Here is a 14557-nt window from a genome sequence, read left to right as displayed (position 1 = left end):
GAGCAGCCCCTAGGGACGGGGCCTCCTGAGGTTCACCAGCCCTGCCCAGGCCCGAGGCATCTGTCTCCCTATTTGCCAAAGCCTTCCCAGCAAAAGGTTCCCTTGGCTCCTGACTCCATCCCTCAGGGGTGCGGTGGGGCTGAAGCACACCTGTGACCCCCGAGACCGGAGTCCGTGAGGCTCATCTCTGGAGGCCCCAGAATCCTTGCTGGCAAAGTGGCTGCCCTGGGGACTCCCCGGATTCTCAAGTGGTCCCTCACTTCTGATACAAAATAGATGTGGCTATTTTTAAACTTACTCTGTTTTAAACTTGAACATCCCGAGGCTGGCCCTTCTGCTGTAGGCAGGCTCTGGGCCAGGCCCTGGTCTTGTTGGCGATGCTCCAAGGTGTGGGGAGGATTGTCAGCTGCAGGACTCCGGGCTTGTTTTAGACCACATAGAAACTCCCCGGTTACATTCCGGCTGCTGGCCCAGGGCTGTCCACGCCGTTAACCGCAAGAAACCCCCACGGGATGGTTCAGAGGGTGGGCTGATGCCCCCGGGAGGCCGGCCCAGCTGGAGCCCACATGAGCTGTTGAATGTGCGATTCGATGGACCGTGTTCAGCTGACCCAAGTAGCACGTTGTCTTCAGGAGCAGCCTGCACCTGGTTGAAGGCAGGGATAGAGAGGCGCTGGGTGTCCGGCATCCGTCTTGACGGCGAGACGGCGATTTTACCTTTGCACAGGTGTTCCCGCTTGAAGGGCCATCACCCTTCCCGCCCACTCAGGCCGCAGCGCATCTTCCAATGGCATCTTTGTCCCTCTTGCCTTCGGCTGGACTCTATTCAATCGGAGCGTTGTTGTGCCTGTGCCTGTTGTGGGGCAAGTCCACCCAGCAGTTCACTGTGGAGGGCGCTCGCAGATGCCATCAGGAATTTGGCAAAGTCCCGGACACCCTTCCCCAGAAAACAAGATGTCACACACAACACATAACGACGCGCACATCACGGGGGAGGCCAAGGCCACAGGCTCACAAGAGGCACAGGAATGACCGCTGGGCAAGGCGAACGTGGATCTGCCCCTTAGGCACTGGGTCTGTAGGACTCAGATGAAATCCGTCCTTTCTTCCACGGGACCATGTCCATAAGCCAGGCCTGTAGGGACCCCGTCTCCCCTTGGCCATGTCCCTCCATCATTTATCAAACATTGGCTGAGCCGGGTCTGGTGCTGGAGGTAAGCGATGAGCTCAGATGCGTTAGCAGCACTGGCCTTGGGCTGGACTCCAGCTGTGACCCCCAGGGGCTCTGCCCCTGATCCATCTCCACTCACCAGTAGATGCTCCTGACTGGATGACACAGCCCAACCCCACACCCAAAAAATACCACCACACACTGCCATCTTCCTAAAGGTTGTTTTATTGTAAAACCATAAATACAACACCGACATGAAATCATTTAAGCAACTGATCCTCTCTAACCATTAAAAGGATGTCTTTTGCCTTGGCATCAACCAACTGGGAAATAATGTTGCAAGAATTCATGGGGTCGGTCGAGGGGTTCTGAATTCTGGGCGGGGGCTTTTGGCGATTTAAGGAACCGAGTGGAACCTTCCTCTTCTCCCTGGGAATGTCCCACTTTTGGACAAGAACAGACAGTTAAAAACAGCAACATTTAAACAGCTCAGTTTTAAATTTTATTACTTCGTAAAAATCTTTCCTTTTTCTGTTCCTTTCCTCCATGTGACATCAGTAAAAGTTTGAAACACCACGAAATTGATTTGGCTGTAAATGGAGAAACGGTACCAGGGACCCAAACAAAGTGAAACGGAAAAACCCAAAGGACAAACAGAAAACCCTTAAATACACCCACAAGTTTGGTTTCGGGGGCTCACACATCACACAAGAACCGTCAACGCAACCCCCATGCAATGCGACCCCTTGCAGAGCTGTCGGATCCACACCGACACAGGAGACCGCAAACAACATCTTTCGTTAATTAACACAGCAAGGGTGACACTAGGTAACTTTTTTTTTTTTTAAATACAGTACATGGTACACAGGGTCCCAAGATGGCCCTGCATAAACCCCTCGTGGAGACTCAAGCCAAGCACTGGCTGTTTATAAAAATATTGTGTTGCTACAAAAGTATAAATTAATGCTACCGGTATTAAGAAATATTAAACACATAAAACTTATAAGGATTAAGAAAAATATTCATTAATACCTGTAGAAAACTCTGGCCTAAAAAAGATATTTTTTTGTGTTTGTTTTTTTGTAAATTTTTTTTTCTATTTTTTTTTTTTAAGATGACTTGAGTTTCTTGCACTCGAAGAGAGAGACACAGTCAGGTGTGCCTATGGTATTGCCTAGAACGTCTTCACTACTGAGAAAGGATGGGGGTGTGCGCACGTGGCTACGGAGTGGGGCCTGGGAGGGAGGGGCACCAAGGCTTTCTCAAGCTTTACCTGATGTGAAAGAATCACCGACGGGAAGTTGTGGGGGAAAGACAAAGGTAGGGTCAGAAGAGAACTGAAAATAATTTATCCTTTTTTAAAAAATATCTCTGCTTCGGGTGGTTGTACAAAATGATTTCCTGATGGTTGGGATCTGAATGGCCCTGGACACGTTGCCACGTGGGTCTGAGCCTTCAGCCCGCAGGTCCCTCTGTCTCTTGGGTGGTGAGTCCCAGCCCCAGGCCAGTCCACGAGCTGGCTCACTGCTTGGGAACCCAGCTGCCCTGGCTGGGCGGGAGGGGGTCCCCGGCAGGGACTGGCTGGCACCTGGGTTGTGGGAGCCCCTCCTTCCAGCTGGTCTCAGACCCCCAGGTCTCTGCCAACCTGGACTTCAGGAAGCGCCACAGGGATCCCAGGCCCCTGAGGTTGCAGTCGAGGCTGGGCTGTGCCCCTGTAAGGAACTTTGGTTTGAAGAGTCAAGGTGCCCAGTGGATGGGTGGGACCCTCATGGGTCCAATGCTGACGCCCAACTGCAAACCCAGCAGATCCTCCTTGGAACAGGAGCTGAGTCTTTGAAGCGACACCGTGGTAGTGGCGGTGGGGGGCATGAATAGACCCACAGGATCTTCACCCTCATCCATGCGGGAGCAGGTGCCTTTTCGCAAGGAAAGCACAGGGCCCTTCGGGGAAAGGCAGGGCTGTACTGACTACGATCCTCAAACCCAAATGAGAGCCCAAGAGAAACAATCAAATCCTCCAGAAAATCCTGAGGGGGGAGCCAGGAGGGGAAGAGGAGAGGGAAAACACTGTATCATTGGTTCACCATAACTGGCCTAGCAAACATTAGCCACAGTGAAGAGGGGGGCAGCCCCATCCCAAGACTCCCACCGGCCCAGGTGGATACCGGGGGCTGGGCCAGGGCAGGCAGGGCCGAGACAGGAACCCTCACCTCCTGTCTCTGGGGACAGCCTGAGCCTTCCTTAGCCTCTTGGTTCTGTCTAAAGCAGCAGCCTGTCTAGGAGCCCTCCTTCAGGTACATCCCCAAGGCCAGGGCGTAGCCATGAACTCAGTCCAGCTCCAGGGGGCAGGAGCCCGCCACATGCCCTGTGCCCTTCCTCTTCCATCTCTGCAAGCGTGTCCCTCACGATGACAATCTCCAGGTACTGTCCCCTCCGGGCCATTTCTCACGGGCCCTCCTTCTCCATCTGCATCCCAGCATCATTTCTAACCTTCCTTGTGACCCGTGGAGCCCAGAGAGCATGCGCTGTATCCCTGACATCTCTCCAGGGGCCCACGCACTCTCCAAGGAGGCCGGTCCAAGTCCAGGAGGAGGCAGGCAGCCTCCCGCAAGCATGGGGGACTCCCAAAGACAGAAGCTTGGCTTCACAGTGGAAAACCTGCCCTGCAGTTTGCCTCTGGTGTTTCTTGAAAGCAAAGGACAGGAGCAAACCGAAGGAGAGAACTCCTGGCAGCCTATGGACCTGGTGTAGGCAAACAGTCCTTCCTAGAATCCTGGAGACCCACACTCCTCAGTGTGCCAACAGGCCTTGCCCAGCCAACAGCCACTCTGAAGGCCAAGCATGAAGTTTCCAGGTGGGCTGGAAGCAGACGCAGCAGGTGGCTCCTCCCTTGTGTTTCCTGGTTTCTAACTACCACCCGGGGGGAAGCCTGGCTGGCTGACCGAGGCGCAGGGAAGGCAGGACGTTGCTGGGACAGGAGCATCCACTCACGATGACTGGGATGGCACCGCTGATCTTGGTGGAGTCGAGACCCCCTGGCTACTCCAAATCTGAGGACCACCCACGAGACACGGTCCTTTGGGCTTGGGTGGGGAAGCCAGCTGACCTCAGGGGAGGGGCCAACCCCGCAGTCTCCTCTTGGGTCCGTGTACGCCAAAACAAAGACCCGTTCTGTCCTGGGAATCACGTGGCTTGAGACGAGTTGTGTCCAAGTCAGCAGGCGAACACCTGGAGCTGCCCAGAACATGACAGGAACGGTCCCTGGTCTGCCAGCTGCCGCGGGCCTGTGCTGGGAAGTCCCACAGCTGTCAGAGGAGTAGGAAGCAGGAGACAAGACCCTTCCCTAGGTCAAGGCCAGATCTGGTGCCTGGAGATTAAGTGGAAGAGCCCACCTCCATCCTTTGGCTGAGCTAGAATCTGAACAAGGTGGATATTGCTATAAATCGGGGGCCAGTGGCTGGACCTGTGAGATCTTTGGGTTGTTAAGCGGTTGGTGGCAGCAGGAACTGCACTATGGGAATTGCCTGCGTGAGGAAGCAGGCTGAGGGGCGACTCCAGTTTCTGGGGATCCAGAGGTTGCAAGAGAGAGATGGCTACCTGCCACCTCGTCACCACAGGTGGTCGAGGCAGCCCCAGCGCCTGTCCTATGGACTAAACTCAGGTGGGGCGGAAGACCAGATGACGACACGTGACTCGGTACCTAGAGTTTAGTGAGACTCGAATTTCATTCTGGAGGGCTGACATCCCGTGGTCCGAAGACTCTAAATGCACATCTAGACTTGGTCTCTGATGGCTTTACAAGAAAATGAAACGCCTACTTCCTAACGAACTGGCCCCCAAATGGGCAACACCAGCACACAGCTCTGCTCCACGTAGAGGGAGGATGGGCCCAAGGCCGTTTCCACCGACCACACCAAGGGAGCAGCTCTGACCCGCCTGGTGTGGCCCCTTCCCCGGCAGCAGAGCAGAGCAGGGCGGGAGGAACCTGGAGCTGGAGGTACCTGTCACTCCTCAGCACCCCTGCAGCCACCTTCTGCAAGGCCCGGAGGCCCGGAGTCTGCCGAAACACTCTAGGAAGTGACATCAGGCGATCGGCCAGTGCGAATGGAGGCTCTTCTGATGCCGTGAGCCCAGCTGGAGACGCTGCGGGGAAACACCTAGCCCTTCTCTGGGTGAGGAAGTGGCAGGGCGGTGGCTGAGGCCATGGCTTGCTGGAGAGAACGTGCCCACAGCCCACTCTCATACATTTCAGTACATCCAAGTCTCGGAGGGGTGGTTCTCATGAGGCAAAGTGAGCAGGTGAGGCCCCCGGGGACAGTGTTTCTATACCAGCGTCGCTTGCCCATCTGCCACGGGCCGGGAGAGGGCAGGGTACAGTGCTTTCTGTAGTCGAGGTATCTGGCAGTTGAATAATGCTTTCTTAGGAGGAAGGGGTGGAGTCGCCCTAGCCCCCGAGACGGTAGAATGTGCCGTTGTGGAAGCCACGTGGCCGTCCTCAGCCTGAAGCCCTTGGTGTCGCCGTCTCTAATGCCACAGCCATGGGCACCGGAGGACGGGAGACCACCAGCACTTTATTCACAGAGAGGAGGGCCGGGGCTGATCACTGATCCTGACGGAACCACCTCTTATAGGGGTGGGGGCGGGGGGGAAGGGCCACCCTCGGCGTTTGGACTGAGTGTGTAGAAACGGAACTGCTCGTGGAGAGAAAAGCCTACAGACATCTTTCACAGCATCAAGTTCAGTGTGGCCTCATGCCATCCCACCCTCCAGACATCAATCGTTTGGCCCACAAGGCACCGTGCGCAACTACTGTACTGGAAGGAGGGCTGAGGCTCGAGTGCGGGGACCCCAGGGCTGTGGGCAACGGACCCACCGGAACCCCTGGGGTCCTGGGGAGGGGTGGGAGGCGGTGGGTCTGAGGTGTGACGGACGTGAACGTGGGTCAGCTCAGGAGTCCCTGCTGAGCTGAGAGTGTCAGTGATGTGGTGAGTAGTGTAACGCACTCTGGGTATATCAGTTGGACATTCGCAGTACCGGACACGGCGAGCCAGGAGGGCAGGCCTCCACTTACATTCAGGAGAAATCCTAACCCACAGGCGTCCCTATGGCTTCCACCGAACCCCACCCCCGTGGAACCTGCGACTCCAACCCCACTCCTGGTCTCCACACAGCACAGACCAGGGCGTGGTCCTGGCTGTTCAAATACACAGACACGGGACCGTACAGGGAAGGCTAATGGAAACCGGAGGAGAGCGAATAGACCACTGAGATGAGCTCGTTTACAGTGTGACTTGAGGAACAAAAATGGCAATTAAAAAAAAAAAAAAAACAACCTTCAAAACATAAGTTATAGACATTCAGTGCCTCCTAGCAGAGTCTAAATCAAATTTGAAAAAAAAACAAAACCAAAAGGTAAAAACGGCTAAAATGTTAGGAAGAGAATTAAGGAGTGGAGATAGTATCTATACGTCTCTGAAATATGTCTTTTTTTCTTCTTCTTATATTAAAAAGCCAAAAGTCAGCTTTCTATTCTTAAAGTCTCCTTTCCTGATTTGGGGAGATAGATAGGTGTGTTTCTAAGGCGGCTGCCCCGTGACACCCGCCAGTGTCTCGAAGGCAGCTGCTCAATGCCCTGAAGGTGAACAAGAACAAAGTCCAGTGCAGAAACTGTCCATCTGATGCGGTTTGGAGAATCCATCGCGGGGCAGCCGGGGAGGGCGCCTTAGGGTGAGGAGGGCTGCGGGGAGGGGGCATGAAGGGAAAAGGGGGACCATGGGCTGAGGACAGAGCGCGTCAAGTCACTTCAGATCTCAGCTGCCTGAACACCTTGCAACATCGGCGTCCTACCAACCTGCGCACCTGAAAACCAAGTCTTCGAAGCCCCTTGCCGAGGAAACGAGGTGAGCGTTTTCCCTCTTTCCCACACCCTCGGCTTTCCCGACACGCCCAGTTTAATGCACACGCGCCCACGAGCAGGCGTGGACATGCACCAGGGTAGTATGTGTGTGCACGCGTGCGCGAAGCTACGGCGGCCACGCAGATGAGCAAGAGAGCCTCGCGCCCGCACCCACGGTCCGCGTGCTGGGACACACACATGCACACACACACTGGAAAAAAGCACTTAAGTTTCCAGGGGGCGTTTAGAATGAGGTCCACAGTGTTTAGAACTTAAACTCCTTTCCTTTGTTGGCGACAGTGTTGTGTAAATTTTTTTCCCCTACCGTTCTCTCTCGCTTCTCTTTTGTTCGGAAGTAGAAGTCTTAAAGCATGTTGGACTTCAGAAACATGAGTTTGTTCATATCTTCGGGGCTGAGCAGTCGCCTCCTTTTGATGAGAAGCGCCTGCTCACACATACTGACACACCCACTCCTGGCCCCCACGGCCGGGACCGCGAGGAGCCAGAAGGCCAGCTTGGCGAGTTTCGTGTGCTTCTGGGTCACGCACGACCAGTACTGGAAGAGATCGGGGGTGGCCTGGAAGAGGGGCTCCTGCAGGTAATCGTACACCTCGTTCTTGCCCAGCCGATCGTCTTCCTGAGCGGCGGGGTTGTCGCCGGCGGCGGAGCGCGGCTTCTTGGCGGCGGGCTCGAAGTCGGCCTCCTCCGCCCAGGACTCCTTGACCTCGTTGATGAGCTCACACACCTTGGCGATGATTTCCTCGTGCTGATACGGCGGGACCGGCCGCAGCTTCTGCTGTGGGTCCAGGATCATGGCCACCTTATGCGCCGGGTGCACCTTGAAGTTCTCCTTGAGGGCTTCCAGGAAGAGGTGGCACAGCTTGCTGACCGTGCCCGCGTCGTTGGCCTTGGCCGTGAACAGCTTCTCCAGCCGGACGTAGGTGGGCAGCACCAGCTGCAGGGTGGGCTGGCTCTCGTTGCTCAGCTCGATGACAGCCTGCTTCACGGGCGTCAGGATGGCCGCCAGGTTGCTGAGCAGGTGCTTGTTGAGGCTCTGGATGAGGTTCATCTTCTTGGCCCGGCTGTAGAACTCGCAGATCTGCTCGTAGCGCTCGTGCACCAGCAGCAGCGAGTCCGTGACCGAGTTCCAGCAGGGCGGCGGCGAGGTCTCCTCCAGCGAGCCGAAGGTCTCCTTGGCGAGGCCGGTGGAGCCCGCCAGGTCCTCGCACACGTTGAGCAGCTCGATGACCTCGTGCATGCTGCGGGCCTGCAGTGTCCGCTTGCTCAGCACGCTCTGCACCACCGAGTTCAAGGCACAGGCGGAGCAGCGCAGGCACATGCCGGCCTTGGAGAAGGCGGACGCGCTCACCCGGCAGTCCGTCACGTACACCGTCCTGATCTCCGACATCACGAACTCTGACAGTACGTTCTGCACCCAGTGGTGCACCAGGTCGCCGCTGTCACGGATGTCCGCTCCCTTCACGCCCAGCACGTAGCTCTTGATGTGGTTGCCCTCGGCCTGGTAGGCAGTGAGGATGTAGCAGGAGTCGGGGCCCACGCTCTGCGAGTGACAGGTGACGCCGATGCCCAGGCAGGCGTTGCTGCCCAAGGCGCACGTCACCTTCACCTTCACCTGGTTATACATGCGCGGCAGGTGCTTCAGCGCCAGCGTGTTGAAGTTGCCCAGGATCTCGGTGACGGAGAAAGCCCCGTAGCGGGCGCCACTGTCCACCAGCGTCTGGGCCAGTTTCAGGAACTCCTTCCCACTCACCACGCTCAGCGCTCCCAGGTCAGCGCACATGACCCGCAGCAGCCGCTCTGCGATGTTCTGCCGCTCCTTCTCGGGGATGATGCTGTTGGATGTTAAACCGCTGGCCGTGGCTGGCAGGGGACACAAGGAGAGATCGGATTAACCCTGGCATCTGAGTCTCCTGGCTCCAGCAGCAGACTAATACTCCCAGCATCTATTATTAGGAATGATGAACAGATTTCATCTTGCACAGAAATTACATGAGTTTCACGAGAATAACATTCTATGATTGATGGATTGGCAATGCCTGCCATGGGCGTGGGAATACAACACAGTGGTTGGTATGTGTGCAGCATACTTGCTGCATGGGCCAGTCACCTAGACTTTGGAAGCCAACTCGTCTAACCCAGTGGTCGGCAAACTGCGGCTCACGAGCCACATGCGGCTCTTTGGCCCCTTGAGTGTGGCTCTTCCACAAAATACCACGTGCGGGCGCGCATGTACAGTGTGATTGAAACTTCGTGGCCCATGCGCAGAAGTCGGTATTTTGCGGAAGAGCCACACTCAAGGGGCCAAAGAGCTGCATGTGGCTCGCGAGCCGCAGTTTGCGGACCACTGGTCTAACCTCTTCCTCAGTATAGCAATGGCTGCTAATAAAGGCACCTCCAGTGAATAAAATGCAGGAGGCCAACATGTCAGGAAAGAGCGACCAACAGAAATTGCGAGAGTGGATTCCAGTTCTGATCCTGTCACCAATTTGGACTCTCTGATCACACACAGGTCACCTCCTCTCCCCAGGCCCCCTTTTGCCGATCCTATGAGTTCTTACTAGTAAGTGTGCAAGTGCTTTGGAAACTGTTATGCGTGGCCTTCCGTCACCCTGGGAGGCACAGGTGGTGGGGATGCGGGCAGAAGGGAGCAACCTGAGCTGGGGCTGGAGGTGCGTGGGGCAGACCTCCGTGAGGCCCCCGGCTCCAGCCTGGAAGAGACCTACTGTTGTTGGCGCTGTTCCTCTGGGCCTGGGGTTTCCACTTCTCTTCCACAACAGCAGGTGGCGATCGGGACTGGTTAGAGGTGATGTTGTTCTCGTTGTCCGCTGTGGGCACAAAGGGGACGGTGTGTCACCCCAAAGTATCAGAGGCCTGTGGACTAACAGAGGAGAGCTAGAGCGTGGCGGGGGAGGGCACGCATGCCCCCTGGGACTGAGCCTGGAGCCAAATCCTGGCTCCTCCTCACACAGCTATCATAGATTTGCGAAGCCTCATTTTCATCATTTGGAAAAATGAAGATAATCACACAGATGGGACACAACTGCTGGAAGGACTAACAAGAGAAAACGCAGGGAAAGGGCGGAGCACAGTGCCCGGCATGGAGTAAGTGCTGAGCAAATGGGGATCACAGCACGGGTCTGGCTGGGAGCCCCCCCCCCCCCCGCCCCCCGCACAACCCCAGAATTCTAGCTCTGAAATGGGGGAGGGGTTCCAGTTACACCCTAAAGCATTTCACACTCTCACATCTTCAAAGTGGTTTTTTTTGGCCTTTTCAGTATATTTATTAGAAATTTAGTTTATGAGGCTGGCATTACCCTGATCCAAAACCAGAGAAAAACATTACAAGAAAAGGAACGACAACCAATATCCCTCGTAAACATATACACAAAAGTCCTTAACAAAATATTAGCAAGCTAGAGATAGTAATATATAGAAAGAATAGCATATCATGACTATGGAGTTTATCCCAGAAATCCAAGTTGAGGTTAATAATTGAAAACCAATCAGTGTAATGCCCTATACTAAGTGGAAAAAACAAATAAAAAAATCATCCCCACAGATATAAATGCACATTAAAATATGACAAAATTCAACGGCCACCCATGACACAAACTCTGAGCAAGCTAGGAAGAGAAGGAAACATCTACTTGGTAAAAGGGCGTCAGAGAAAAGTTGATGGAAATAAAAAGGATTATAAAGAAATACTACAAACAGTAGTAGTCCAACAGATTAGGTAACCTGAATGAAAGAGATATATTCTTAGAAAGACATCAACTACCAAAAATGACTCAAAAACCAGAAAATCTGAATAGTGGTTTCGAGGGCTGGGATGCAGGGAGGGCCTGCTGCACGGAGGCAGGAGGGGGCGTTCTGGGTGGATGGTTAACCCGTCCAACTGTGCTCTTAAACTTGTGAACTTCACTTCTGTAAATTACGTCCCAATGAATCCGACTTTAAAACGACTGAAGAGAAGCCCATGAAAAGAGTAACAGTGGTTAACTTTGAGATTAGGGCCCGTTCTTCATTTCCCAATTTCTCTGCATTTCCCCGAATTTCTTCTAATGAACAGATCTTACATTTAAAAAGGGGGAGCGCAGATTTTAAAACGGAAACCGGCAGCCTTTCTTGTGGACGTTCTCCACTAGAGCACAAGGATTTGAAAGGCCTGGGTTTGAACCCAGCTCTGCCAGGGCTGTGGGTGTGACCATGAGTTCGTCACTTCTGGGCCTCAGTTTCCCCTCCTCCCTCCAAAACGCTGGGGCTGGACAAGCTGCAGGGTCATTCCCTCATTCTGACTGTCCGCAGGACTTGGAATTCAAATTACTCAGCCTAGCATTAGATAACACTGTCTGGTATCGGTTGAATAAAATAAAATGTTCCCCTCCATATCTCAGATGCTGCTACTGCATGGGTGAGGTACTGTAAATGCTCTGTAAAAAGGCTTGATTTATAGCTTGAGCTGGACATAACATTTACTCTGTGTGGCTATCCCTATGTACACACACACACACACACACACACACACTCACGTCTGGTCTCCAAAGGGCTGGGTGCAAAGCTGGAATAAAGGCTGTCCCCCAGGGAGGGAGCAATGCAGGACGGAGGAAGAGCATAGGGCTAACATCGTGACTGCACAGCCTTGGACCTCTCAGTATATTTATCAGTAAGTTACTAAGCCATTTTGTGCCTCCATTTCCTTATCTGTAAAGTGGAGCTAATACAGACACTGAACTCAGAGGGATGTTCTGAGGTTAAGTGAGCTAATATGTGTGAAACTCTTAGGATAAGTCCTGGCACCAAGGAAGAGCTCAAATTATGTTAGTAGCTGTTTCGACCAGTGATTCTGTTCTCTGAGCCTCAGTTTCCTCATCTGTACAATGGGATCCTGTCAGCTGGCGAACAGGCTTGTTCAGATCGAATGAAATAACCTCCTGACACATACTGATCGCTCACTAAATGTTAGCTGTCTTTAGTATTACTGCTGACAAAACAGGCTCCTGACCTCTTACAAAGCAAGACAGGTTTCCCTCCGGCATCCAAAGGAAGTTTATTAGCGGGAATTACCCTGTGCCGTTCAGCAGCCTCTTAATGAGATTGGTGTTATTCGAGGCTGATCCCCCTTAGCAGCAGCGCTGTGAACTGCGCAGATCATGACGTTTAATTTCTCTCTATGGAGTCAATCCTTTAATCCCGACGCAGCCTGGCTGGGATTCAGCCTGGCTTTGCACCGGATTGCCTCCCGCATTCTCTGCCAGCACTGGACCAGAACAAAGCGGCCCAAAGCTCTTCATGGAAAAAGTGGAGGTGCTGGAGGAGGTGGGGCCACCGGGAGGTGCAGCCTTGATTTGCATTTTAATGGCCTCTGCCCAACTGCCTGAGGCAGGGCCTAGCACCAGCTCCAGACTCTTCCCTAATTAGCCTCAGCTTCCAGAGGTGGGCAGAGCAGGTGGAGGGTTGGGGCTTCAGAGGGAGGGAGGGAGGGAGAGGGTTGTGGGAGTTTCAGGCCGTGGTCCCTGGGCAGCCTTCAACTGCTGTCACCATTCCCCGTAAGGTCAAGTCTAAATGCCCCGAGCTGGCATTCAAGGCCTTCCCTGGGCCTCCCCTCTCGCATTCAAGGCCTTCCCTGGGCCTCCCCTCTCACATTCAAGGCCTTCCCTGGGCCTCCCCTCTCGCATCTCTGGCCTCTGCTCACTCGGACCTCAAGCCACTCTCAACATCCACCTTCACATCTCCCTGGTCAGTTCCTATTTGGCCTTTAGGTTCCACATGGGAGCCACAACCTTCCAGAAGCCTGCTTCAGCCCCGTGCCACTCTCTGTGCTCTCCCGAGCCTGCTGTCCCCCTAACCCCACCGTGTTATAACCGATGGACCGGGGATTCTGAAGGCAGGGCCCATGTCCTGTGACCATTTCCTGGGAAAGAGTGGCCTTCCCTGGTCTGCGGGGGGGAGGGGGGGAAGGGGGTGCTGCAGCGCCCCATGGGCTGTGGGGGCAGTTACCTGCGTGGGACTGCATGTGCTCCAGCAGGTTGTTGTAGAACTGGAACTGGATCCCACAGGCGCCACACGTGTAGGGTTCTGCGGGGAGAAATGAAGCAGCCGTTTGAGGGGCAGAAGGACCCTGGGCGCCTTCCTGCTGGGCTGTGGGCGGATTTGGAACTGGGAACCCCCACACACACTGGGGCTCTGGGCCCAGCCTGACCTGCCCCTGGCACTAACGGGTGAGCGGGAGGCCGGGGGCAGGAAGGATCGATGGGGAGAGGAGGACGTGCAGCCTCAGAGAGCCTCTGATGCGGTCAGGCAGCCATTTACTGAGTGCTTACTGTGTGCCAGGCACTGTCTGGGCACTGGGGGTGGGCTGGAGAGGGACAGGAGCTCTCAGGCAGAGACCGGGTCCTATTGGTTCCCCGGCCCATCTGCCTGCCTGTGGAAGCACACGGGCATCACTGTTTGCTGAGCAAACGAATGAGTTAATGTATGAATGAGCCCCCAAACAAGGCAATGCACACAGAGGAAAGGAGAGGAAGAAGAAACTGGAGAACAGGGTAAGAAGTGGAGAAAGCCACAGAAAAGCAAGAAGTGGGATAAGACGCTGAAAGGGCAGAGAAGAGGCGGAGGGCGGGAGAGAAGGGAGGATGACAGCACACAGGACCGGGACAAGTGGGCCTTTATCTTTCATCTCTGCTCCCAATACTCGAGTCAATGCCCAAGAGACGAGGGAGGAAGAAGGGGTACAAAGGAGGGAAGGATAAAGAGAGGAGGAGGATGGGTGACATGGGGAGGTCTGTGTTCCTGCGGGGCTGGGGGACAGAGGCGGCTGCCACTGTCAGGGGTCTGCCTCGTCCCCCATGCCAACTCCTCCACCCGCCTGGGCTGGGCACTCCTCCTGTGCTACTAGCTGCCCTGTCTGCCTGGGAGGGCGGCCCAAGGTCAGATGCTCTGGGGAGGCCCTGAGAGCTGGGGCCACTCAGTTCATTCCCTGCCCGGCCTTGCCCTCTCCAGCCCCCCCATGGGACCACCACTTACTCTGTAGGAGAGGGAAAGTATTGGAAATCAGGGGACTTGCAGTTTCTGCAAAAGAGAAACAGTTTAGCTAGGTCTCCTCCAGGTCTGGTGCTCTCAGATGACTGTCATTATTTCCATTGTTAACAAGTGGTGAGCCAGATGGGGCCCTCAGACGAGGGGAGCACAGAGCCAGGCTCAGATTCCGGGGTGGGGCTGGGACGCTGGGCAGGGCAATGGCAGCCAGGGCCACCGCTCTAGGACACACTCAACTCTCCAAAGGTGAGCCCACAGAGCACAATGAGAAATGTCCACAGGATGGGAAGCTGCTTGAGGTCCTGGTCCCGGGGGCTGTGCTTGTGAGCTGCTCTGCCTGCTGGAACCTGCCCCACGCTGCCTGGTGCTGCCAGGTGAGCCTCAGACGCAGGAGGTGGCAGTGCAGGTGGACTCGGCTGGGGTCCTGGCTCCACC

The 14557-nt window shown here is 55.0% G+C and overlaps 1 protein-coding gene across 9 annotated transcripts in view; it reads right to left on the bottom strand.

The window, feature by feature from the left end:
* Positions 1 to 1646: 1646 nt before the first annotated feature.
* ZNF618 (zinc finger protein 618) overlaps positions 1647 to 14557 on the bottom strand; it is a 148550-nt gene continuing 135639 nt past the window's right edge. For 5 of the 9 annotated variants that reach the window (XM_070430746.1, XM_070430748.1, XM_070430753.1 and 2 more), the window contains 4 exons: positions 14111 to 14155; positions 13085 to 13162; positions 9811 to 9912; positions 1647 to 8947 (listed from right to left, as the gene is read on the bottom strand). In XM_070430746.1, the coding sequence (XP_070286847.1) occupies positions 7431 to 8947; positions 9811 to 9912; positions 13085 to 13162; positions 14111 to 14155 (1742 nt within the window). In that variant the 3' untranslated portion in view covers positions 1647 to 7430. The remainder of the gene's footprint in view (positions 8948 to 9810; positions 9913 to 13084; positions 13163 to 14110; positions 14156 to 14557) is intronic. The other 4 variants (XM_070430749.1, XM_070430755.1, XM_070430751.1 and 1 more) reach the window with 1 other exon arrangement.

This window comes from Myotis yumanensis, unplaced genomic scaffold (assembly GCF_028538775.1).
Source record: "Myotis yumanensis isolate MYYU_CA2020_CCGP unplaced genomic scaffold, mMyoYum1.0.hap1 SCAF_12, whole genome shotgun sequence".
In the NCBI taxonomy this organism is placed as follows: domain Eukaryota; kingdom Metazoa; phylum Chordata; class Mammalia; order Chiroptera; family Vespertilionidae; genus Myotis; species Myotis yumanensis.
The sequence above is the reverse complement of the archived record's forward strand: the minus strand, read 5'-3'. Positions and strand labels throughout refer to the sequence as shown.